This window comes from Aythya marila (genome assembly GCF_965140915.1).
Source record: "Aythya marila genome assembly, chromosome: 3".
NCBI lineage: Eukaryota > Metazoa > Chordata > Aves > Anseriformes > Anatidae > Aythya > Aythya marila.
In genome coordinates this window covers 21,713,678-21,740,185 of record NC_139044.1, presented here as the reverse complement: position 1 = coordinate 21,740,185, position 26,508 = coordinate 21,713,678, and the positions used below count along the sequence as shown (strand labels likewise).

At 45.6% G+C, this 26,508-nt stretch overlaps 2 protein-coding genes across 2 annotated transcripts; both read right to left on the bottom strand.

The window, feature by feature from the left end:
* Positions 1–311: 311 nt before the first annotated feature.
* On the bottom strand, positions 312–12,585 carry MTARC2 (mitochondrial amidoxime reducing component 2). The gene is made up of 7 exons (XM_082756561.1): positions 12,266–12,585; positions 12,010–12,183; positions 9,211–9,373; positions 7,707–7,847; positions 6,639–6,700; positions 6,479–6,550; positions 312–5,951 (listed from the first exon to the last, which is right to left on the bottom strand). The coding sequence occupies exons 1-7, from the start codon at positions 12,541–12,543 to the stop codon at positions 5,825–5,827; spliced, it is 1,017 nt and encodes a 338-aa protein (XP_082612687.1). The 5' UTR covers positions 12,544–12,585; the 3' UTR covers positions 312–5,824.
* Positions 12,586–19,708: 7,123 nt separating this feature from the next.
* On the bottom strand, positions 19,709–23,927 carry LOC309876941 (required for drug-induced death protein 1). Its single transcript, XM_082757859.1, has 2 exons — positions 23,485–23,927; positions 19,709–21,730 (listed from the first exon to the last, which is right to left on the bottom strand). The coding sequence occupies exons 1-2, from the start codon at positions 23,746–23,748 to the stop codon at positions 21,611–21,613; spliced, it is 384 nt and encodes a 127-aa protein (XP_082613985.1). The 5' UTR covers positions 23,749–23,927; the 3' UTR covers positions 19,709–21,610.
* Between the last annotated feature and the right edge of the window lie 2,581 nt (positions 23,928–26,508).

The window sequence follows — 26,508 nt, the reverse complement described above, 5'->3', positions numbered from 1 at the left end:
TTGCTTTTTCAAAAATGCATTTTGTGGAGAATTTTTTGATTCTGTCATTTATGGGAGATCATGTAGACTACACATTGACACTTTGCAAGTAAACCCCAGACAAATCCAAAAACATTGTCTGAGGCCTATTATAAACACTGCAATATAATTTTTTATTATTATTATTTTATTTTTATTTAGAATAAACACACTTAGTATAACTGCAGTTATATTCAGACTCACTTTTGGGCATGCTTACCCCTCTTTCCAATTTATGCATCTTGATGTCTTCTAATCTGGCTCCAAATCCACTTTGACAGATCCCTCTAGATGACTGGTTAAAATACACTGACCTCTCCCACTTGGATTTATGGAGGATATATTAAATAGCATCTGTCAGAACACCCTTCAGAAAGGGCAGAGACATACATGTATACTTTATCCAAATGTACTGCACTTAAAAAGGGCAAACAATCCCACTGGGACCAGTGAGGGCAGAAATTATTATAGTAGCTAATAGCTTTAAATATAGTCTCTTCCCTTTAGAAGTAGTTGGCATCAACTATATTTATTTATGTAGAAAGTTCAGTGGAGGGGGACAGTCAGAGGAATGCAAGACAAGCACTGGTATCCCAAGGACCGCAGAAGATGCTCAGAACTTTTTAGGAAAGCATAATTTTGGTACAAAGATGCTGGTATATGGCTGTTATAATTACATATACTAAGGATAGGTCTCAACTTTTTGATCAGCAATGAGGCTTTTCTACTGCTTGGAGGCATTAGGAATTTTTTCATAATAAACCAAACAAAACACAGTTGCTCCCAGAACAGGTACTCCCTAAAGGCGCAGCCAGCATTGCCACCTTGTTTAGCAGATGGAGGGTTCCTTCGCAAGGAGGGAGATCACAGAATCACAGAACCATCTAGGTTGGAAAAAATCTTCAAGATCACCAGGTCCTACCATCAACCTGACCTTTTGAGTTCCTTCATTAAACCATGTCCCTTAGTGCCGTATCTGCACACCTCTTAAACACCTCTGGAGATGGGAACTCCACCACCTCCCTGAGCAGCCTGTTCCAGTACTTGACCCTTCCTGTGAATCATTTTTTTTGTAATGTCCAACCTAAATGTCCTCTGGTGCAGCTGGAGACAGCAAATGCAGCCTCTTCCAGCAATCACTTCTGGGGCTGTGCAGATACTTTTCTCAGAAGTCTGAAAGGATCAGATGTTTTTCCAGACTTTCTACAGCGAAGTTTAGCTTGATGGACCTATCTGGCTTCCTGGTACTCTTCCAGGAGTAGCTCTCACATAGCAGCTCTCACGCCACCCCATTAGGGTGTTTGTGACTCACCAGGGTACATTTCTGAACATGAGAGCATGAGCTGGAGAGTAAGTTCTGCTAAAGGCCAGGTGGCTTGCGATGTGGTAAACCATTGTCTGACAGCTTTAGGCCTATCAAATGTAGGAATAAAGGAGAGCTGAGAGAAAGTTCATGTCTCCTGTCACTTGAGCTAATTGGAATTAAAGTGATATTCTGCTCTGCCTTACTCTGCTCTGTCCAAGGAGCATGGAGTTAATATTGACCACCAAACCACACAAGTGTAATCACAGTGAAAGATTCCTATTCTGGGACCAGATCAGGAGCTCCAGCTTTACCTTTGGATGCTGTTGGCACTCTTGATCTCTCCCATGATCTTTTTCATTGTGGCCTTTGATCTTTTACTACAAACCTGAAGTTTTCATAGCATAATGGGCAGTGCCCAGTGGTATGTGGACACAGATGAAGCACGCATTCCCCGAGTCTGAATTTAATACCTATTGCTTTGTTTCTGACAGAGAAAAATATACTTTGTGACCCAGCTGATTTTAATTCAGCCCTACACTTCTATGAGTGAAATCTTGGTAAAATGAAGTTAAGAGATTCAGCCATCACTTTTGATTTATGCCGAGGCAGGAGAGGGAGGTCTGTCAAAAATAACTACCCATGAGTCAGTCCATATAATTGTGCTCGCTGTGACTGAGGCGTTATCCTGGTTTCAGCTGAGATAATTTTCTTTGGAGTGGCTGGTATGGTGCTGTGTTTTGTGTTTAGGAGAAAAATAACATTGCTAACACACCAGTGTTTTAGTTGTTACAGAGCAGCGCTTACACTAAGTCAAAGGCTTTTGAGCTTCTCATACTGCCCTGGTCAGAGAGACCAGGGGTGCACAAGAAGCTGTGAGGGAACAGAACCAGGACACCTGACCCCAACTGGCCCAAGGGGTATTCCATACCATATGATATCATGCTGAACAATTAATATGGGAGCAAAGGGCAGTTGCTTTTTGGGGACTGGCCAAGTGGTTAGCAATTGTGGTATTCATCACTTGTTTTGTATCATCCTTTATTACCATTATTTTCCCTTTCTTTTCTGTCCTATTAAACTGTTTTTAACTCAACCCGTGAGTTTCACTGTTCTTTTCCCTGATTCCTTCCCCCATCCCACTGCATGGACAGGGACTGAAGAGAGAGCGGCTGTGTGGTGTTTAGCTGCCTGCTGGGTTAAACCACAACATGCATCATCCTTCAGAAGCTTTGGAAGACGTATCTCAATCAATAATAAACAGAGCTATTGTTTTTGGAGTTCAACAGCAAAGAGGCTATGAGGGTTAGTGCTTCGATGAAGCACAGTACCAGCACTGCTCTGCAATGCTGTATGAAAAGCGAGATTTCAGTCAGCTAGGAGCCTAACGCATGTGGTCCAAAAGCAGAGATGCTCTAGCCTTACATAGTCACAAAAATTTGATTCCTACCCCAGCTCTTCACAAAGACATGCCACAGCCTTCATTGAGTCTATAGTCTGAACAGGTAGGAGAAAATTCATTTAGCTAAGTCTGAAGTTAGTCTTCAGCCCTGCAGCCGCCTAGTACAAGGAACTTCTTACAGATTTCCAAGTGAGAATAAGACAATTTAAGGTGCTAGAAAAGATAAGGAATGAACACCTTCTGGCAATCCCTTTTAAAACCTTTGCTACTTAAGAGTGGCAAAAGCCAGGAACCTCTTTAAAGGACCTTTTTTTTCCCTCCTTAAGATGCAGAAATAGAGTTCTTTCTCTTTTCCTGGTCAAGTTTTAACTTAAGATGTACCCAAATCGAATCCTAAGCAACCATGAAATTTCTGCCTGCAAGGAATGTTCTCCAATCTCAGTTTTCTGCAAGAATTACACTAGCCCAAAAAATGCTGTAAACCAGGACTTGACTTCATGCTTCAGGCGTATTTCCTATTTCACATCTCTTGACTTGAGTATACTACTTTCCTGCTTTCAAATGAATTGGCCCTGTTTTTGTATGTCTGTGGAGAAAAGATGATGGTCTGTAAACATCTTTTCCATCATCTAAAATCACAGGGCTGTGAAGCTGAGCCTGCTGACTACTCACATCTCATGGTTCTGCTTTCTTATGCATGGGGGTGGCTTCCTCTGATTAACTGGGTATTTTCTTGAACTTTGCAGTAAGATTAAAAAAATAAAGATTGAAAGAAAAAACAATTATGTATGAGATCCGGTAAACAGCACCAGAAATAAAATATGAAAAAGAAAAACACAGAAAAAACATTCACAAATTTCACACCTTACAATGGTTACAATTCAATAGAAGTTTATACTTGTGTTTTTTTTCTCTAGAGTTAAAAAATAATTAAACATCTTTAAGTGCACAATTAAAAAAAAATAGTTTTATGATTTACATGTTTTTCAAATTTCTGAATGGCTTTAGCGAAATCAAATACAATTTCTAAAGTTACAACAGTACAACATTCATATGAAGATGTTTATGTTGCAACATTAATTAGTTACCCTCTCCAGCTCCCATACAGGGCCCTCTTTCATCGCATAATGGATTTAAATGTCAACAGAAACACAGATGCAGTTTCTCATTGAAAAAAACAGCCCCCTTTGAAAATTAGTCTAATCAATGAACAATTAAAATCCAATCAACAGGATGCAACGCAATATATACCACAAAATGCATTATATAACTTCTGAAGTGATGATAGAACCACAACGAAGAAGTACCCTTGGCTAGAGGCTATATTCAGCTCTTGTTCCTTCCACTTTTTTGACTTAATGAAAAAGACACATTCTTAACTAATTGCAGGCCAGCAGGCTGTCTTTGCTTAATAATATTATTTGGAATTCCACAATGTTTCAGCCTCTAATATTCATGATTTTCAATATATGCTTTTTTTTTTTTTTTTAAATGAACCTCAGGATTACTTTCCTTTTATAAGACGATGCTTGTTCTCTTACTTCTCCCATTAGCTGCTACATTAGGCATAACAACACACAGGTATGCAACATGTAGACCTAGCTGGGCATTTGTATGTCCACTGCTAATAAAAGGCTATTTGGAATAACTCTGAGTTCACGAATAATAGAAAAGTACCTTCCCCATATGCTTGCTTCGTGCTTTTACCACATACACCCATCTGAATTTGCTCAAAGGCACAAGGACTCTTCATTTTATTACAGGTCTGAGCTGTGAACATGCAGCAAAATTCCCATTTCATATTCACAGTACAAAACAAAGATTCTAAACACCAAATTATGTCATTATTTGTCCTTCACACTCCATTAAATTCCTCTTTTTTGCTAGTTCAACAATCTTTCTAGACCTAGCAACCCATAACAAAGCAACAGGCATCCAAGCATTTGAAAAACGGCAGGCTTGGATTTTTTTTTTCTTCATGATTATATTTAAAGAAAAGATCCTACTGCCATCACCCTACTAGTTTCTTCCCTCTTCACCAACCCCTATTTGTTTTATGCAACATAAAATACAGTAAAAAAACATAATTATTTGACATTTGGTTAGAACAGGGAGGGAGAAATCCAAATGCATTATGCATAACGTTAACACACTCCGTCTAAAACTGCAGCTTCCCAAATGTCTGCTCAGTGCTATTTGGCACTGGAAATCTATTTTTTTCCTCTCCCCTGATGTATAAAGCTTTACTTCTCTACACATCCAGATCCCTTTGGTCTAAATCTTGCGGAAGCAGCCTACCTTTCTATAGAAAGTGGCTCACTTAGTCAAACAAATCACTACTTTACAGCTGAGCCGATACAGTATGCTTCACAGGAGAAAAAAAAAAAAAAAATCATTCAAATTCTTTCAAGCACAAGTCATAAAATAAATGAGCCTATAGTCTTACAGTTTTCCCACCTATAGACAAGAGGAGCATTCAGTCAGCTCACAAAGCTTCTCCTTCTGATATTGCTCCAATCTCAAAAAACAAAAGCAATCTTCTGGAAACAACTGCAGAGTAAGTAACACTGCAGTAAAGTAACTCCATACAAAGATAAAGATACTTAGGACCAAAGAAGGGTAGAATTTAAGACACAGCCTTGCCATCAGCACTTACAGTTCAATTGACAAGGGAGCTCCATGATCAACATATGCATTTTATGCTTGGCATGACTGTTTTTGTGGTTCTTTGTAGGCACTGATTGTATCTAATACATGATGCAAAGCCCTTGTAAATAACTTTGGATTCTGACATCAAGCTTAACACAAAATTTTATGAGGTGTAATAAAGTAGTGCTGTCAAGTCTGTCTTGGATTAGACTCTTCTCTAACACATCCTGCAGAAAAAATAAAAATTTGTTTGCTACATGCGTGCTACTAGATGATAATGATCTGAAGTGCCTGACAGCTCATAGCCTCAAAGACCTCCCGCACCTTACAAAGGAACATAGTATTAAAAATATTGCAAGAGATAAGAAAAAGTTATGTCAGTGACTGTGTTCACATAGAAAAAGAAAAATATGTTGAAGTGAAAAGTCATCTTCTGATAAAAACATCCCTCGCTACTGGACCATCTTGTACACAGGGTCTCCAACTTGAATTGTTCCAGTTTTGTCAACAGCAAAGTATCTTCCAAAGAGAGGGCTGGATTTGTAAATGTGTCGCTCAGATGGATCACATAAGCGGTAACTGCAGAGAGAGAACACTTGTTTTTAGAATCAATGGTAGCAAATCCTAAATATCAAGGTATCAGTGCTGAGAGTGAGGACATATGAACAGTCACCATATTATACTACAAACTAAATAAATACTATAATTATAGAGAACTAAGCAGTTCAAATAGAGAGAAAGAACCTCATTGAATTCACGGGTCCACGTATATAATACACATACAGAAGATATTTTAAAAAGAAATGCTGAAGTTGCTAAGTTAGACCTTTAAATACCTTAAATTTCTGTTACACCAAGCATTCTCACTAGCATTGACGAAAGAGGCAGAGAATGTAAAGTTTGCAAGTAAGAAGAGATAACTTCCTGAATGTTCTTACTATATAGAATTGCATAAAGTAGAACAGAAGCCAATACACACGTAACTTTACACTGCATTATTACATCCTGCACATACTTTAAAGCACTTTTAAAACATCAGCCCAGCATCTGTTGGATCTAACCTAAATCCAATCCCACAGCCTGAGACACACTGGTATTTTTACAACCTTTTCAATGTTTCCAGGGGCTCCTTCCTGTCCAGGACCCCAGTGTCTGGGTTAACAGTTGTTAAAATACACCTGCAATTACAGACAGCACCACATCAGTAACAGCTTCTGATTATAAATCTCTGTCCACCTACATAAAGTAACGGTCTCAAATATTTACCTTGCACAGCACACTGTCCCCTTCATTTCCACACTGCCAATAAGAATTTCCTCCCACGTGTCCTGAGGGAAGGAAAATATTAAGCACAGATTAGACACATGCACATACAACCATTCTTCTAGGAGTGGCACAGTCATTCTTAAAGAGGCTGTACCATTCCAGATGGTTACCTTTACTTGCATCTTCAAGGAAGTGCTGTTATATTATGGTACAATTTTAATGAAAATCTACATACAATGTTGTCCCTACATTCATCCAATCCATGACCCACCAGTAATTACATCTGGAAAGAGAGATATGTAGGTAACAAATCCCATTCTGCAGCATGCACTTGCCTGAACTTAAAGCAAGTTTATTGAAACTGTGCATGTGATAATCTGATCTGTGACTTCTGCAAGTCACTACTTCGGCAGTAAGAAATTTTTTTAGTGAAATTAAGTTTTCACTTCTCTGCACAAGCTTAACATTGTAACCCTTCTTGGAAGACCCATTTTCATTTTTAGGAACTTCACAGATTGGGGAATTACCAGATCTATCCAGAGCAAGCTCTTTGGAAAAAGGGAACATGATGTCAAAACACTTAAATGCCATCGTCATCTGTTCACTTCATCACCAGATACCTTCATAGATGGTACCTTTTGAACTACCAGAATATAGTCAGAGTTGTAGTGTTGGTGCTGCAGAATCACAATGGTTAGTTTTACTCTTGTGCCAAAGACTATCGGACATCACACTCACAATTTACTAACTGTTCATTTGTATCTTTAATCTGATTAATGACAGCATGCATAGCTTTCCTTACTTCACACTTGAAAGTGAGCTTTCATTAGCAGTCCGCCACTTGTTTCTTCCTTTGCTAAGCTAATTAAGTATTCACAGACCTGTTTCCTCCCTCTGTGCTTCGCATGCAAGTGAGCAGAAGTATCTCTCTGGAATCCAGCTGTATATCACCAAACAGCAGCTTTCCTCATCCTTGTTGGCACCATCCCCCAAGGAAACCATTAAAAAAAAAAAAAAAAAAAAAACACACACACAAGCCTTCAAAAAGACATTTAAGAGTTATTTTACCTCCTCAAACGCACTGCAACCTGTCACGAAAATATTCGGTCTGAAGTTCTGTATCTTAACTTTCTTCTCCAGTCTGGTATTTAAGTCGTCCAGTGAAGCTTCTGAGATGATCAAGACCGGGCTACAGTCAGGATAGGCAACCTACATAAATAAACACCAAAAAATGTAAGGCTGCTGTAAGAGCATGGGTGTGAAGTTGGCAGAACTACTGAACAGCAAAAGGACTGATATGTTGGAACTGGTGACCACATATTAGCCTGGCAGTGTTAGGCTGCTGCATTCAGATTTTAATTTTGATGGAAGGACATTAGCAAGTAAAACACCTGCCCTTTTCCTATTTCAGTAACTGCCACCACTTTCCTTTGCTCAAACTGTAAAATTAAACTTCTATTTATAGAATGAAGCTGAAATTATATAAGCTGCTGCAACTTCTTACAAACTGATATTGTATGCACACCCCAGACATTTATGCTAGGTGTTACAGACAGAGCTAAATATATCAGTACAGCATGCTGTGGCAAGCTTTGAAGTATACCGATTTGTTTATGGATCTGCTAAACTTACATGGTCGACTATAATTGACTAACTGAATTCTTCTATGCTTCTTCTATTCTTCATGCTAGGATTCCTGAATGCCACCCCTCCTAACCTGACACACCATATGCTGAAACCATTAGTCTTTGCACCAGTCTCAGTTACATGATAAATGCATATGCATGAGAATTCAGAACAAACTATATACTTCCTGTTCTTTGTGCAACAAGCACTACACCAACGTCCTATAGATAAAAACATCACGAGAATAATGTAAGGCATTCACAAATTGTACTTCCTTAAAAAGTATGCACTCATCAGGGAGAATTCACTCCATCCTCATACAGGAGCTGTGTTCAGACAAGAAGGACATCAGTAGCTCCGATGATATAAAGACATCTGAGCATGGCAACTCCCTTCCCTTCCTATATTATCATTATCTAATATCACTTCTTCAAGCTTCTTACCACAGAAAGAGGGAGATGAAACCTCTGTAACCCTTTCTGGATGGTAATTCCTAGGACTGTAACTATAGACACCGGGATTGAATGTTGTCCCTTTAAATAAACTATGAGGTAATACAACTCGTATCAGTAAATTCCTAGATCTCACAAGGGATACTAAATGGAAGTTTTCTATACAATACAGGTTATAACTCCAAAACACCTTTAAAAACATAATTTTCTTCCATTCTCTGAGTCACAAAAGGAATGGTATTTAAATCTGCAGCTCTTCTCTAAATGTTGGTGTCAAACTCTAGCTGTGAGTGGTCAACAGCTTAGAAGAAATCTAAGGTAAAATTAAAGCAAGTAATTTCATCATAAAAAAGGAAAACATTCACATGGTTTAAGTACATGATATAAACCTTGCTAAAATGGGCTCATCACAAACAACTGAATGTGCGGATTTGGTGGCTGGGGAAAGAAACAATGAGAAGAAAGTAATTCTGAGAACAAGAATGTTCATGTACCTCATCTGTGGTTCGGAAAAGGTCTATTACATCCTTTGACTTTCTTGGCACCATGGAAGGCTCAAAGTGCACCAGTCGATAGGGCTCCGAATTCAGGAAAGTGGTGATCCACCGAGCCACTTCATCTCCACAGTCCCTGCCTTGAATATCCAGTCCAAACAACCTGAAGGATAAGACATATCAGCAATCTAGTTGTAAAACCAAAGACTCAAGCATGCTTATTATTTAAAAGTAAGCATCTCATTTTAATAGTAGAAGCTAAATACATTTAACAAACCACCTGAATTAGCGAGGCAGAAGCTGGTTTCTGGATTTGGCACAAGGATCATTTCCAGCGTGCAATCTTGTGGCAACTTGTTTTGGAAGCTAGGTAGCGTGGACATGGCCAGACAGCAACAGTTGGTGAAAGAATGAGCCATGAACAGACTAGGTGCTCAGAGCTTAAAAAAAAAAGTCTATTCTTGCATTTGCGTGTGACTAACAACAAAAGATCTTGGCCCAGAAATCAACTGAAATGTAATTAATTTGCAAAAATGAACACTGTGGTGCGGTTAGTCACTGTAATTAGCACTTGCTGATGTCCCTGACTGTTAAGGAAGCTTTTGTTCAAATTTTAGTGCTGTAAAAATTTACCCAGAGCTGAGTGAAACTCTGCTGCCTAACAGACTGCTTCGGCTTACATTCTGACACCGATTAATAAATTTGCATGTGCTGTAATTATTTTTTTACTATAAAGCAGCAATGAACACCTTATTGCTGAGGCTGCAAAATAGGATGTTAAAACCTGGTGTTCACACATTCCTCAAAAAAAATCCAACCAAACCAAATCACACACTACATCTAGACCACTTGAGGATCAGCCTGTCAGCACATGAGGCAGAGCACAAAGAGCAATGTAAATTTCAGCCCTTGTTCTCAGCAAGACGCTTCCCCAGAAACTAGCTGTCCCCTGAAAAGTCTCTGGAAGGTGTTGTTTTGTTTTTTTTCCCACACCACACAAATCTATGTTAAGAATAACAAAAGGATGTATGTCAGCTTTGCATAAGGCTGCTGGCAAGACCTCACCCCAGTGAGAACTGGCAACAAGCAACTAATCCAACAAGCAAAGCTCAAGCCTAAGACACTGAGCTATACACTAGGAGAGGTTAAGGATTTATAATGGAAGCAAAGTCCATGGTGCACAAAAATCCACTGGCAGCACAATGCAAAACAAGTTTACGCCAGGAACACTTTCCTGGCACACAAGGTAAACCTCAGCTCAATCTTCCACTAAACTTCCACAACAGTTATGGATAAGTTAATACGGTCTTCGCAGTAGTGATTTTGACCCAACTACACTGCAGTTTCTTCTACCTGTGCGACTACGTGCTGCATGGATTAAAGCACGTAGATGCCCAGGCAGCTCATCTAGCTTGGCCCAGCTCCTAGGGTACATCTTCTCTCTGCTCGCATCTCATGGGCATGCCCTCCTCGCCCATGGGCAGGCTGCAGGCTTCATGCAGTGACAGCTAGCAGTGGGCTCCTGCTGCCAGAAAGATTAATTTTATTTCACGCACAGTATAACTGCCCCTGCAAAAGGAGCTACTGACAGCTCTCTCCTAGTTATTTTCTGTCTTTTCAGAAACACCCAGGTGTGTGCATGCACCCAAACACTTGAAGTGGCTGTGCCCTGCTCAGCCAAGCCCCCAGCTCTTTGGGGTACTCCTGTGGCTGTCACAAACTCTCAGCACAGTGCTGTAAGGCAGCCCTGTCACTCAGCAGTGTCTGCATGACATCTGTTCTCACCCACTAACTCCAACAGCCACATCCCTGCTCTGTTTGCTGGAATCCTCACACGGGCTCCGTGACACAGGTGGCGGTGAAATGCCACTGCCCAAGAGAGCACCTGGCTGCCTTTTGCTGCCCTCCCTTCTCTCAGTCACTGCCTGCCTGGGCACTGGCACGAAGCAGCTTCCAACAGCACTGTTTTCCACCTCAGAAGCAGATCTATACTGATTAACTCAGGGGTTTAGGGATCCATGGGAACACTGTGCGATCACAGCTTTAAGTATCACGCCACATACCAACAGGCACGGATGAAGAACACAGAGGCTTCTTAACAAGAGAGCTGAAAAATATCCCTAACGCGTTATCTCCATGAATAAAAACTGTGCCTACTCAGTGGATTCAGTCCTACACTCGACTCCCCCAAACACAGGGCTTTTAAACACCCAAGTAAAACCTGCAGCTGGACTTACAGGCTACAGATAAAGCCTACACAGCCTTTTGCAGCCGGACGCCCTGTCGCGTTGCCCCAGCTCCAAACTCCTGGGCACGAGCCAGCACCCATACCAAGGCCTGGCAGTTTTTCCTTGCTGAAATATATTTAGCCTACTTAAATCTTTTCCTAACAAGTTTTAGAAAGTTGTGTATGCGTTTGACATGCGTGTCACCGCCTGGCACACGCATGTTACAGAGGTAACGCGTGACCGAGGCTCTGAGGTGCAATCACCCAAGCGGGAAGTCAACATCGGTGAGTAAACACGACGCGGCGCGGAGACTGGAGATCACGATTTATGGTCTGTGGCTACTGCGTTATCTCTCCCAATATTTATTTGTGCCGCCATGCAGCAGATTAAAATTAAAGCGTTTGTTACAGCAGTTAGCCTTTGGTGTAACACGCAGCACCTGCAAATTCCTGAATAAGAAAACACCGGCTGTTCCCCAGACTTGAAAAGCAAGGCGTACAAGAGAGGGGCAGGCTATAACCAGGGAGAGGGGACGAAGCAGGAGCCCCCCCAGCCTCCCTACCCGCCGTACCTGCAGTTCCGCACCGGGTTTTTCCTGGGGAGCCTGACGGGCAGCCGCAGCGGCTCCATGCCGGGGGCGCTGAGGGCCAGGCAGCCATTCTCGCAGCCGACCGAGACGAGGACGAGCCGGGGCTCCTGGCGGGCGGTGACCATGTGCCCGTCCTCCTTGGTCACCAGCCAGAACCTGCAGCGCGGGGGGCGCGCAGAGCCTCAGGACCGGGCTGCCCTGGCGGCTCCCTGCCCCGCACCGCCCCGCTCCCCCCTACCTGTCCCGCAGCTCCCCGCTCTGCAGCCCCATCGGCGTCACCTGCGCCCGCGGCACGGCCACCCCCCGGCACGACTTCACGGGGTACACGAAGAGGCTCGACACCGTCCCCACACGCTGCAGCCGAGCTGGGCGGCGCTGGCGGCGGCGGCTGCGCCCCGCGGCCCAGCGCCAAGCCCCCAGCAGGGCGCCCAGCGCCAGGGCCGCCGCCGCCGCCCACAGCCAGCCCGCACGGGGCCCCCGCAGCGCCGGGCCCGCAGCCCCCCACGGCCCGCTCATGGCGCCCGGGCCGCACGCAGGGACGGGACGAGGACGGGGACGGGATGGGGGCGGTGAGGGGAGGCGCGGGGCCGCCCCCTTCCGCCACGGGGCCGCTCAGCCCTCACAGCGCCTCCCCGGCCCGCTGCTCCCGCTGGGGGCTGCGTCCCCTTGCTGTGTGTGCCCTTCCCAGGGCTCTGCCAAATCCCTTGAAAGTCCTTCTCGCAGTGCTTCGCTGAGGGAATTGGTCCCTGCAGAACCCTCTGTGAGGATGTTGGTTCTCCATAGGGACGTTTAAAGTCCGACCACCGATGGAGCTCCTTTGTGCTGCTCTTCAGTGCTGTCCTGCTGACCCGTGACCCTCCTCCAGGCTCTGGGCACCTATCGCTGACACTGGCAGTGAGGAGTGGGATGGTTAAAGGTTGCCCTGCCCCGGCAGCTTTTCTGCAAAGTCCTCTTCACCAGCTTGCCAAGCCTGTGACCAAAAATGCTCTTCCCCTTCCTTGACAGGTGGCCCCCAGCAGACCGGGTTTCTCAAAGCAAGTCCCATGGTCTAAGTAGTCAGACCCCGGCTGCAGCACCAGTCCTGTAGCCATTTGTTGGTTTGCCAGGTTTAAATGGTCCTTGCAAACCCCTTCCCTTTAACGGTGAGGACTGATGAAAAAACTACCCCTGCTCCCCAGTCCCTTGCCACTGTAACTGTTCTTGATACTCCTCAGACTGCTCTGGGCTGTATCACTGGTGCCCACGTGAAACAGCAGCAGCAGATGTAGCTAGCCTTTCCTAGAGGTTGCATATGAATCTGAAATATATATATATATATGTCTAAGTCCAATAAGGACTTTAAACTTGTTCTCTAAATCTGCCAACCTGGTCCCTAGAGAGATTTTGTTCAGACCAGCTCTGACAAGCAGCTGTCACATTCAGCCCTGACTCTTCCTGAAGACTATGACATGGAGGAGCTTAAGGAGGAATAACAGAAGGTGGCAGCATCTGCATAATCTCTCCTGTTGTGATGCAGGGGATGTAAATTTAGATCTGGCTGCAGAGAGCATCGTCATGGCATAGTGTTTCAGGTCTAAGACTGCAGCCTTTGAGAAAAGCTCTCTTCACCCATACAACAGGCTCTCTCAAAAACCTCTTGTAAGTTGTTTTATCAGCAGGCTTGTCTTATCTTCCACATCAGGTGCACCTGTGCTTACCTAGGAGCAACTAATTCCTGCTATAAAGCATTGTGAATAAAGAATAAAAGAATCAAAAAATAAATAATATATATATATATGTTTTTGTTAAAATCCAAACATTTCATGCAGCAGAATTGTCATAGCCAGAGTGGGTACTGTAAGCCTGTATTCAACAGGAAACAACCTTGTTTTCAGTTGCTTATAACTTCTTCAAACTGCAGGACGTCTGTGCTGAAATTCTCTGCACCAGATCCTTGCCTCAGGGATCTGAATTTGCTTAAAACGTGACTGCTCAGTTGGAGGATTTGTGGTGTCGATCCCATGGCAAACTGGGGCTTTCTTGGTTGTACAAGCAGGCAATGGATCTTGCAAAGGAGTGTGGTCAGCTCAGAAGCATCCATGAGACAAATTGATAAAGTCAAATGAAAAAGTAAAAGTGCATTTAGATGCACTGACCGTTCTTCTAGAGGCAAATCTAGACTCTCTTGTAGCAATGGATCAGTCAGAAGTCTAAGAAAGGTGAATTGTGAGGAAATATTTAAAGGATTTTGCTTGTTTCAAGTGAAAAATTACAAGTGACTGGGGATGCTGTAGGTCTTCAGATATGTGAACAGTGCAGTATATGGAAAGGCATAGACCTGACATACACATTTGGAAATGCTGAACTTGGGAGATTTGGGTGGACATTACAAATAAATTTGTAATGACAAAGACAGCAAAACATTGGCCTAGATGAGGAGAAAGGGTGTTAGGGTAGAGCTGAGTGGAAGCTAGGCTTGTCCCAGTGAAGGAGTTAACTGTCCCACACCAGGGACATGCCAGGTATTTTTCCAGTGACTGCTAATTCCACAAAAGGTGGGGATGAGGGGGTGACACAGCTGAGTATGCAGTCATCTAACAATGGTTTAAGCCAAATACGATAAAAATGATGTTACACTCACACCCACACACAAATTGTGTCCTTTTTCCAAAGTCAGAACAAAAAATAAATAAATTCAGAAGATTCCTTCATAGAGAAGAGGGGAGGATAAAAGTGTTGCTGTTTCCTCTTACAATAATCAAGAAAATCAGAGTTTGGTGAGTCATGCATTAGAAATGAGCTCACTGAAATCAAATGTAGGGAAAAATCTCAGGTGAATAATTGGCAATGATAGAATTAAAAATAGTCTCACTAATGAGAGATGCCTTTTAATGGACTCAGAGCAATGAGGTAAGGGGGGCTTTTTTGTGAGGCTTTTCCTACACAAGGAATCATAAATACATAAAACCAGGCAGGTCAGTGGGGTGCTTTGTTCACTGGCCAGTTGTATAGGAAGATAATCCCACTAATGTGGGCTACTTATGCATGAATACTGGAGCTGGCGACTCCTGGGGCAGGTCCTTCCAGTCTGCTGGGCTTTGCTCCTCCTGTGTTTGAAATTACATGTCCTGTCTTCAGCAGCTGGGATCTCTCCAGTGGAGGATGAGATTCAGAAACAAAAAGTGGCTGGGGCTCATCCCCCTTCCTCCAGTGAGGCATCTTTCATAAGTGTTTTTAAGGTACTGCAAGAATCACAGAGGAAAATGTAATGTGTTTGGGGGTTTTGAAAGAAAAACAAAACAAAACCCAAGAACAACGTTCCCATGTCTTTACATTTGAAGCAGTTGCAAACGGGACTCAGAGCCTCGGTATTCAACGGGGTGGAAAACGCTGATATGCAGAGATGCACATTGCACTGCTGGGACCGAAAATCCTGATGATCGCTGTTGTCAAACTGTGTGGCCTGCTTAGGGGAGAGCAGGAACCCCCCCCGGGAGGAGGTGAGGCAGAACAATGAGTGAGGCTAACAAGGGTGGAAATCTCTTTTTTCCCAGGAGATGGCACTAAAGGACAATTGCCTTTCAACCAGCAGCGTTCAGTTCAGCGGAAACCTTGCTGAGGGCCAAACTTTCGTGCAGTTTGTGCTGACATCTTTGCGAGTTCCTCCCTGTTATCCGAAGCAAAATTTCATTCTGCGTTTTTAGGAAGGGATAGTGAAGGGTGAGGATACCTTTCCTCTACATCTCCATACAGGAGGTAAATATAAGCTGTGAGAGGTGCCAGGTCTCCTCTAGTCCAACCTGCTCACAGTGGGGTCAACATGGAATTTAGACTGGGTTGCTCTGCTCTTTGTAGTCATGCCTAGAAAGTCTCATGAGATAGAGACCCCCGAGCCTCCCAGGACAGCCTCTTCTCATGCTTAATTATCATATTCGTTAATTTGTTTTCTTTTATCCAGCTGATGACCATTGTCCCTTGTTGTCCAGCTATGCACCTCAGTAAAGACCCTGGCTCCATCTTGTGTGCAACCCCATCTTTGGTATTGATGGGGTTTGGTATTGATGCTGGTGAGTCTCTCCTGAGCCTTCTCTCCTCCAGCTTGACAAGCCCAGAGCCCTGAGCTTTTCATCAGAGATGCAGGATCCAGGAAGGAGTATCACCCTTGCTGAGCTCAGCCTGCACTTTACTCCAAAACAGCTCTGGCAGCCTGATACCACCTCCTGCAAGGACAAGGAAAGGGAGATTTTTCTTTCATTTTCTTCTTTTAATCATCTCCATTATTCTACGTGCTATCTAGGCTCTCTATTGCTCCTTGAAGAAAAAAAATTTCCAAAGCTCTCCATGTACAGGTAACTGCAGCAGCTTTGCACAGATTTTAAGACCAGTCTTACCTCATGAGAGGAAGGGGGCTTGGGATGCAAAGAAAAGAGGTGGCTGACAAAACCTGCCCCCCTGCCAGTCCCATGGAAGAGTGTAGGACAGAAAGGCCATTCATCCCTGCAGTGAACCTTGGCTTGTGGCTGGCAAAGTCCTGGGAGCACCTGAGTGAGGTGGTGCTGTGTGGTACAGATTTCCCTGGTCATGGCACTTCAAAAGCAGGCCATGCCAGAGCACTTCCTCACTGCTAGCATTGCGGGACAAAGGACAATAGCTGTTAGGCCTCTGCCATTTCCTCAGAACCTATGGTAAGCTGAAGCAGTAATTAAATGCTCTGGCAAAAAAAAACCAGCAGAAATGAGCTTTGTTCTGCTCCGTGACTCACTGAGCAGCACTGGGGATTTTCATTTTACAAGCGACCTGCTGGGCTGTCGGGAAGTGGAGTCCATTTCTGAGAGAAACTTGGGAGAGGTGGGTGCTCCTTGCCACTCCTGTATATATATATCCAACTTCCTGAACTTATTTATGTTGCCATGCATTATAAAACATGGTGAAAGGGGTAGAAATGTGAAGGGAACCAGATAGCACCATACCATACCATACCCCTGAAAACCTACACCTGCTTGGTGCAGCAATGGGTAGAGTTGCAAAGCGAGGGCCTAAAGGTAGGCATGCACTTCATCCAGCTCCAGCGTCAAAGCAAATCTTCCCCAGAGCCACCACGTCCCACCTTTTTCTATGAGAGGGTCCAACACCCATTTGAGAGGCTAAAAGGATCTTGGAGAACAAGGCTGAGGGCAACCCCCATTAATAAAATAGCCTGCCTATGCCCAAAAGCTCCTTGGTGAGACAGATTTTCTGGGTTCTGCTGTTGGAGCTGGGCTGGTGAAGGGAGTAGCAAGCCCTCAGGCCTCAGCTTGGCTTCACAAATGCACTGCACTCACTGAGGAGTGAATTACTGATTAAGCAGCACCGATAAGCAGCAGTAATTGGTAGCCTCAGTGAGACAGAGTTCACTTTGAGGAAGAAAATAGTCTTGCATGAATCACCATGTTTTATTGCCACAGCTTACTTTTTCTTTTTCTTTCTCTTCAGTGTACCCTCAGTAAGTTTGCAGACAATACCAAGTTGTGGGGAAGTATCAATCTGCCAGAGGGTAGGAAGGCCCTTCAGAGAGACCTGGACAGGATGGGTCAAGGGGCAGAGGCCAATGGGATGAGGTTCAACATGGCCAAGTGCCGGGTCCTGCACTTTGGCCACAACAACCCCATGCAGTGCTACAGGCTTGGGGCAGAGTGGCTGGAAAGCTGTGCAGAGGAAAAGGATCTGGAGGTGCTGATTGATGCCCACCTGAACATGAGCCAGCAGTGTGCCCAGGTGGCCAAGAAGGCCAACAGCATCCTGGCTGTGTCAGGAATGGTGCAGCCAGCAGGAACAGGGAGGTGATCGTCCCCCTGTACTCTGCTCTGGTGAGGCCGCACCTCGAGTGCTGTGTTCAGTTTTGGGCCCCTCACTACAAGAAGGACATCGAGGGCCTGGAGTGGAGTGTGTCCAGAGAAGGGCTACGAAGCTGGTGAAGGGCCTGGAGCACAAGTCCTGTGAGGAGCGGCTGAGGGAACTGGGGTTGTTTGGTCTGAAGAAGAGGAGGCTCAGGGGAGACCTCATTGCTCTCTACAACTGCCTGAAAGGAAGGAGTGGGGAGCTGGGGGTTGGCCTCATCTCACAGGTAACTAGTGATAGGACTAGAGGGAATGGCCTCAAGTTGAAGCAGGGGAGGTTCAGGTTGGGAATGAGGAGACATTTCTCCTCAGAAAGTGCAGTCAGGCACTGGGACAGGTTGCCTGAGGAGGAGGTGGAGTCACCGTCCCTGGGGGTGTTCAAGGAAAGGTTGGACGTGGTGCTTAGGGAAATGGTTTGGTGGGTGACATTTGTGGTAAGGGGATTATTGGACCAGATGACCTTGGAGGGCTTTTCCAACCTTAATGATTCTCTAATTCTGTGATTCTCTTTCTTCGTTTTTGATCTATTTTAGAGACAGTGTTCTGCAGGTGGCTCACCAATATGCACCAAGTTTTCCTTTCCTCAGGCTCACTACTTTTACCTATCATTCTGGGCCTGCATGGATGGCAACAAAACTATTCCCTTAAAGTTGCACCATGTGAGCAGAGGCCATACGTCAGCAGAAAAAAAGTCAGTGGTAAGCTCTGTGCTGAGCAATTTACGAGCTAAAGTTCATGTTTACCTTTGTGGAAAGTCCCTGCCCTGAATGGGTTGGACCCTGCATGGGGCAGTGAGGGGGGGTTCTTTCTGTGTAGAGGGCACATGGAGCACTGCGCTCAGCTCTGGGGCCTCCAGCACAAGGACAGGGACCTGTTGGAGTGAGTCCAGAGGAGGGCCACAAAGTGCTGGAGCACCTCTCCTATGAAGACAAGCTGAGTTGGGGCTGCTCAGCCTGAAGAAGGCTCCAGGGAGACCTTATAACGGCGTTCCAGTATCTGAAGGGGGCCTGCAGAAAAGCTGGGGAGGGACTCATGCCAGGGAGCATAGGGATAAGACAAGGGTGAATGGCTTTAAACTGAGAGTGTAGATTTAGATTAGGTACTAGGAAGAAAATCTCTGTTCAGAAGGTGGTGAGGCACTGGCACAGGCTGCCCAGAGAAGCTGTGGATGCCCCATCCCTGCAGGTGTTCAAGGCCAGGCTGGATGGGGCTTTGGGCAGCCCAGTCTAGTAGAAAGTATCCATGCCCATGGCAGGGGGGGTGGAACTAGATGATCTTTAAGGTCCCTTCCACCCCAAGCCATTCTGTCATTCTATGATTCTGTGATGACATGTGGACGAACAGGTGGGCATGCACATCACAAAGAAAATGGAGATGCATCCTGGATGTATGGGTGCATCCAGAGAGTTGCAGACAACAGCTCAGTGTTCAGGTGGAGCCCAGTGATGAGTGGTGTTCCTCAGGGGTCCGTACTGGGACTGACGCTGTTTAGTATCTTTAGTAATGTCACAGACAGTGGGATCAAGTGCACTCTCAGCAAGTTTGCTGATGACACCAAGCTGGATACTGGAGCGAAAGGATGGCATCCAGAGCGACCTTGTCAGGCTGGAGAGATATTAGGGTGAAAATCTTTATTCAGAGGGGGGGTAAGGTGCTGGAACAGGTTGTTCAGAGAAGCTGTGGATGCCCCATCCCTGGAGGTGCTCAAGGCCAGGCTGGATGGGCCTCTGAGCAACTTGGTCTAGTGGGAGGTGTCCCTGCCCATGGCAGGGGGTTGGAATTATGGGATCTTTAAGGCTCCTTACAACTCAAAGCATTCTGTGATCCCTCCAACATTGCTTTATTCATAAAATATGAATCAGTTATATTTTTTTAAAGACAACTACAAAACATATAGTGGTATAACAAAGTTCAAAATTAATCCCCAAACATGCTGACTGTTGTTACCTGTGGGTTTTAGGACCGCTCTGTTCCCACTGCAGAATATGGAGCAGTTATCCATACCCTCTGGCACACTGGTGGGGCAGATCAAAGGCACAGGTCTGCCCACACAGGGAAGCTCAAGAAAGTTGCAACTAGAAGCCACCACTGTCCTCTGCAGTCAGCTTTCTATACCTTGTCTTTCCTGAGCGTTTGTTTCCTCATAGCCTGGACTCCAGCCCTGTCCCCCTAGGAGAGGGCTGAGGCCACAAGCAGAACAATGCAGGGAAGTTTACACGGCAGCTTCCCCTCTCTGCTTGGGCCACGGCTGAGAAGCTCCTCGCTTGTGTGCACGCTTATGTGCCTAGTTAATCACAGCACAAGGATCACATACTTTTATTTACAGTCCAGTTAGAAAAGAGCACTAAAAAAATACTTTTCCATCCTTCTTTTCCAAATCCATTCCATTTGCTACATTTAAAAGAAATACAGTCCAGTGTGCTAAGACATGCAGTTCCCCTCCATTCAGAAAAGGCAAAGAAATCAACCGAGCAGCATTTGTTACATCTCAATTCCTTGATTACAAAAACACTATCAAGACTACAAAGATCTATAATACAGAGAAAGTGCTAGCGGGGAAATCATTTACTGCTACCATGAAAGACTGATGTGGGAGGGAATTAAAAAAAAAAAAAAAAAAAAAAAAAAAATACAACAACAATTCACAGAATCCTGAAGGCCCTTAAAAATACTTGTTCCTGTATCATCAACAGGAGATTTATATCCCTCGGGGTGTGACATGGAAGCTGTTCCATCCAGCGCTGACATCCTCTGGCTACAACTTCCACATATGGAAACGGAGCCAGCAGGTTACTTGGCCCCACTCTTATACAAAACACGCTGCCCTAAACGGCATGTGTAGTTTTTTCAGATGCAGCTTGTGATTTATTTTTTTTTTCCCCTCCCAATGAACACCACAGAGCTGGGTGTTCTTAAAGCCTCAGTTTCTAGAGTCAGGTACATTAGATATAAACCATGTCTAAAAAAACACTATGTGTATTTCACAGCAGCAGAGGGAAGTTTTAACATATTAATCACAGTGAACCTCTAATGCCCCAAAATCAGAAGACAAACACACCTTGTTTCCTTTCTGGATTTTTACAGCAGTGCTAAGACTTAAGGGCTCATGATTGCCAGTGTTTGAGATGAACAACAGTGATGCAGCAAAGCTCACCATGTCTCAGATCACAGCCCATTTATATTCACATATAAATTCACTCAATTTTAACCATCTCAGAAAAAGACACAAGAAGCCAAAGGCTACCTCTTACTGATCCTTCCTTACCTGTTTCCCCCACAGCTTTGACTGTCAGACTCAACTCTCATGTTGAGATTCAACTCAGCTCCCCCTGTCAGACTCAACTCTCATGCACCCCCCAACCACCACCCTCATCCTCTACTTCTCTTCACTTCTCTGTCCCTCATCTACCTGCTTTTCCATCCATCCTTGGCTCCTTTTCACACGTAACTTTAGACAACCAGTGCATGTCTGTCACCACTCTTCAGCTCAGTTAGTCCACAATTACTTCCGTGTCCTTGCATTTCTTTGACCCCATCCAATTTTAAAGGTTGAAAAGCACTGGAGATTTTTGCAGGAAAGAGCACCGGGTCCAGGGAATTGGGTTGCAGGAGGGGGTCGGGGCTGTGCATGTCCAAGAGGTTTCTCAGATACAGTCTTAGATGATTTAATCCTAAAAAAGCCAAAACAGCCGCAGTCTTCTGGAAAAGGCTCGTGCTCACCCTGTGCTCTAGCGGACGAGCGATGCCACCTGCACGGCCACCCCGAAGGGAGCGGAGTAGGCTGCTGCCAGTCCTTGCAAGCCGACCACCAAGTAGCGACATCCTTTCTGCAGGGCTTTGCCGACGTTCTGCAGGGAGAGGTGTGGGAACAGGGGGGGAAAAAAAGGACAGGTAATGGAAAATAGCTTGCCATAAAATTGTTGCAACAGCCTCCTTCACACAGTGTCCCCAACCCCAAAATAGACTTCTCTCACAGCTGATGAGGGCTTCAGCATGGAGCAATGTTTTACCATCTATTTTTACATATAAATACACACCCACAGAGCAGAGCGGATGCAGCCTCCACAGGAAGTGAGGCTTTTATGTGGATTTCTATTCAGGAATATAAAAAGTTTAAGTTCCTACCTAGTACGTGTGTCCCACAAACACATGCCCTGAGTAACTTTGTATGCTTTAAGTTACAAACAATGTGCCAAAACAAGAATGTTTTGACCCACCTTCACCTCTGTGTTTAAAAAGTCATGTGTGCCTGAGAGAAAACTTGCAACGGATTATTAAAACTATAAACCTGATTAATTTAAGTTTCACTTTCAATGGTTTTTACTCATGACTGGGGAATTAATACAAGCTGAGTCAGTTTGGGGAGAAATCCAATCTAACTGTTAGTCAGTTCCACTTTGTGGTTGCCTGGGACTAGATCAGAATTGCCTCTTGTAACCTGAAAAACACTGCAATGGGGGATTATTTTCACACATCATGAAATCAGTGAAATCCACTCAGTATCTGTTATGTCCCCAAGATTTCTTGAAGCTTGTACAATGGTACTGACACAGGAAAGCCTTCCGCTATGCCAAATGCCATTGTATTTGCACCTCTGGAAACTTACTGGGAGTCAAGACAGCAAAATGGAGGGGACTGGAGGAGGAGACGTGGGGCTGTTCCCATCTCCACCCGCCCCTGCCCTGCTGTGTCGCACCGCAGGCTCCTTTCCTCCTTCCCGCACCGCACACAACTGACTTACCCCGGCCTCACCCGTGCTTACACAACTTGTTCTTTCCTGGCAAAGCCAAGCCCTGCAAACCCTCCCGGCAAAGCTGGAGCCTGGGCAGTACAGAGGCAGCACCCCAGAGCTGCCGTGTGCCCTGAGCACTTTTACCAGCTCCTTCACACCAGAGCACCGCAGCACGGCCGCACGCTCCCAAAGCCCCTCTGCGGGAACCAGGTGCGTGCTGTGAGCCCTCCTGAGCTAAGGCTGCTTCTCGAAGCGTGCTTCCTGCAACTGGGAAGCCAAACTTGGAGCAGCAAATCCATCACCAGAGGCTGAAGTAAGCGGTTCCCATCCGTCCCCGCTCCGTGAAGCTGAAATACTTGCAGAGCAGCTCGCTACTATGCTGCCGTCTGTAAAGTCTGAGGAGATTCAGAGCTAAGTAACTTTGCCAAGCTGACTGGAGTGCTTTGGATGCCACACTTCACAAGCATATCTTTAACAAAATCATGTGTTTTTTTTTAAGAATGGGGCAGAAAGCCTGTTGTCAGACAGACGTCTGCACTCCCTCAGGTGGGAAATGGTCCCAGACACCGGGACAGGACCTTCCTGCGCACACTGAAACTATTTGTTGCTACAACTGCACAAGACATAGAAGTATTCAAGTAACACGAACAAGGGAAAATAACCAAATTAATAATCAAAACAAGCTCTTCTGATCAGCCCTTTCCTAACCACAGCCTGCGGAGCGGAGGCTGCGGGGCCGCCGGCCGCCCTTCCACGCAGGAAGGCAGCAACAACCCCGACCAAACGGCGGCCGGGAGACGGCAACACCTCGCGTGTTTTTGGCTTGGATTTGCCCTCCCCCGGCCCCCAGGCTCCCCAGACCGCCCTCACCTTGCCGTACTTCTTCAGCCGCTTGCTGTAGGGCCGCTTCCCCGCGGGGGCCGGCGGCCGCAGCGGCTGGTAGGCGTCGGGCAGGAGGGCGAAGCGCACCGTCCTGCCGCCCGCCCCGGCCAGCTCCGCGTCCCGCTCCGGGTCCCGCGGGGGCCCCGCTGCCACCCCCGCCGGCTCCTCGTCCTCCTCCGGGCCGCTCAGGATGCGGACCCGGTCATCGCCGGGCCCCCGCCGGGAGAAGCGGCCCCGCACCCCCACCGTCATGGTGCTGCCGCTGCCGCCGCGCAGGTGTGGCCCGAGGCGGCCGCTGCCCCTCCCGGGGCGGGACCCGGCCCAGGACCCGGCCCCGGCCCCGTGTCGGTGCCACCAGGGCCCGTTGAGGCCACCTCGCTCCCCGCCGGGCCTGCAGCCAGGTGCTGGGGTTGTGTGTGTGCCCGGACAGCCCCGGCGCTGCGGGCAGTGAGGCACAGTGGCACCGCAGCTTCCCTCCCGAGTGCCAGCTTCAACAGCTTTCACGTGGCAGAGAGCCTGAAACTTGGCTACCGCATGCTTTGATGCAGCACTTTAGCGTTTAATGTGCTTCTGGGCATCCTGACGTAGCTTGAAGGATGAAGTAAGGTTTGATGCTGAAGTGCCAGCGCTGAGAAATAAAATATCAAAAACCCAGAAGCAGCTGTTGAACGGGATCTGTCGTCTTGCTAACCTCAAGCTACCTTGAATATTCTCCAGGGAAAAACAAACAAATTAAAAAAGCATTGATTATATTTCTGGGGATTTTAAAAGTGTTTGCATCTATTATTATTCATAGACCTGTTACTGAGCAAAGATAGCAAAAGATCACCTACTTTCTCAAGAGGGGAAGGCCCTTCCACACATCTGCACCCAACGTGTTTGTTTCATTATCCTGAATTCAGGCATCAAAAACTCAGAGAATGATCACCTCTCAATGAGGGTCTGCTGTCTCAGGTTGCTTGGCAGCAGAGGAAACCCAACATCATGTTCTCCAAGATTAGGAGCTCCAAGGCACCTCTTGGGTGTAGGCCACTGGGTATCCAGTCTCCTATCCAACAGCTCCTAGGGTTTCATTGTAACTAGGTGGCGTTACTGATGGCACTTAGTTCTCAAGCATTATTTTTTGTCCACAGAAGCAGGAGTCCTTTTATGGACCTGCAGAAATTTTGATGTTTTCAACTGGGCTGCATGAAAAAGGACATATGCAGTTTGAAAGTATCTGCATGCCTTACATCAAGAAAGCAAGCAAAAAAGCAACCCCAAAACAGAAGAGTGGAACCACACTGTAGTCTAACTGCTCAAATCCCCATACTCTCCCCAAGCCAAACCTGCCCCCCAAAACACAAGTACAATCAAAGACATCTGAGAAGCTGAGAGATCCCTATCCCCTCTGTGGTGGAGTGGCTCTTACCCCAGCTCGGCTGTGGTCCAAGATTAACTGATACCACATCCCCCTTCTATCACCAGTGGGCAACAGCCATAACAGGTGAGTACAAACAGGGGCTCCCCGATCTCCCTTTGCAGCCAGGGGTCTGGGAAGTACCAGAACCGTACATTCTGGAAGGTAGGGGAATGGCGCAGTTGGAGGAAAACAGCAAAATTGCCTTATCTGAACCATGGCCAGGGCGGAAAAGTACTGACCAGCAATCGTCTTGCGGTCCTATAAATAGTGGTGCTAAGCAAAGAGCCCCTTGAGCTCTCCAGGGATCACAGTAGGCTGTGACCCTCGGTCTCCCCCTGAGCTGGGATGCCTCTCAGGGTATATTTCGTGAGGATCAGGATCATCTGCTTACAAACACAGAGGAAGAGGGGTGAGGAATTCACCAGAATGTGAGGGAAGCCGAAAGTGTGTAATCAAATTTTGAACCCCCCCCCAATACCCTCCAGTAAGTCTCATGTGAACCTTGCCATTCTCCCATCTTTAACTAAGTTACTCTTCCAATTGTTACTTATGTTGAATCATTGTGTTAAATTGACTAATGATTAAGTGTAATCTAATCTTGTGATTTACCATAAAATATTAATAAATTGCCAGTAAATGAAAGTTGTGTGTGCAGTATCTACTCGCAACACCCTCCTAGATCTGCAGAACAAGGTGGCATTTAACTTCCAGATTTCTCAAGTCAAAGCCACGCTGATAAAATGCCACACTGATCCTCTCTCCCAGGAAAGTCAAGCTACATTTCAGATCCCGGTGGTCTTAGCCCCCCTCCCACACCCAAAGAGTAACTCGTGTAGTAGCTACGTAACAAAGCAGCTGTTGAGGGGCTCAAAAATCAGGCACTGAGGACACAATATGCAGTGCCTTACTGATTTCCACACTTAAGTACACGCTGCTTGCCAATAAAACCAGCAGTTCTGATAATTCTCTTCCTTGGACCTTTGCATCTCATTCCTGCCAGTAACAGGACAAGCTGAATGACGCGTCTGGGTGCAGCACAGCCACAACTTCTGCACTCAGATTGTGCCCTTGCTGAGGCATTTCATGACAAAATGCTGTAGAGAACATAACTTGGCTCACGACCAAAGTAGTAACTTCCAACAAGGCACAAAAAAAAAAGATGGTATTTAACGGGATTTGGGAATCAGCACAATTTCATGCTGCTGGCAGTTACTGGCTATAACACTATTTGCAAAACTGTCCCTTTCCATACAGAAATATTAAATTGGCAGTGGGATGCTGTAAGCGTTTCACGGGAGAGCAGAACTAAGATCTGTAATCCCTGTCCTCTTGAAGTGCTACCTGTATTGTAAGGAACATCAATCCATCTCCTGTTACATGAAGCGATGAACGCCAGTAACAATCTGGGGCCAAGTCAGCCTGGTGAAAACACAGCCTGCAAAGCAGGAAGCTGTCGTAAGCACTTAATCTACCGTCTCAGAGTATGACCTACATTTTTTTTCCACTGAACCTTCTGAAAAGGCAGAGGGTTTTGTTTCATTACTAAGTCCAGGCATGATCTCTGATTCATTTCATGGTTATACCCTAGTGGTGTATTTTCAAGGATAAAT

Bases quoted from the DNA above. Each gene is read 5' to 3' on its own strand.
- MTARC2 (XM_082756561.1), bottom strand. From the start codon at position 12,543: ATGAGCGGGCCGTGGGGGGCTGCGGGCCCGGCGCTGCGGGGGCCCCGT. The intron at 9,374-12,009 runs GTACGGCGGGTA...CTTATCCTTCAG, and splicing joins AACCCGGTGCGGAACTGCAG to GTTGTTTGGACTGGATATTC. The intron at 7,848-9,210 runs GTACATGAACAT...TTATTTATGTAG, and splicing joins TTTTCCGAACCACAGATGAG to GTTGCCTATCCTGACTGTAG.
- LOC309876941 (XM_082757859.1), bottom strand. From the start codon at position 23,748: ATGACGGTGGGGGTGCGGGGCCGCTTCTCCCGGCGGGGGCCCGGCGAT. The intron at 21,731-23,484 runs GTGAGGGCGGTC...CTCTCCCTGCAG, and splicing joins GGCTGAAGAAGTACGGCAAG to AACGTCGGCAAAGCCCTGCA.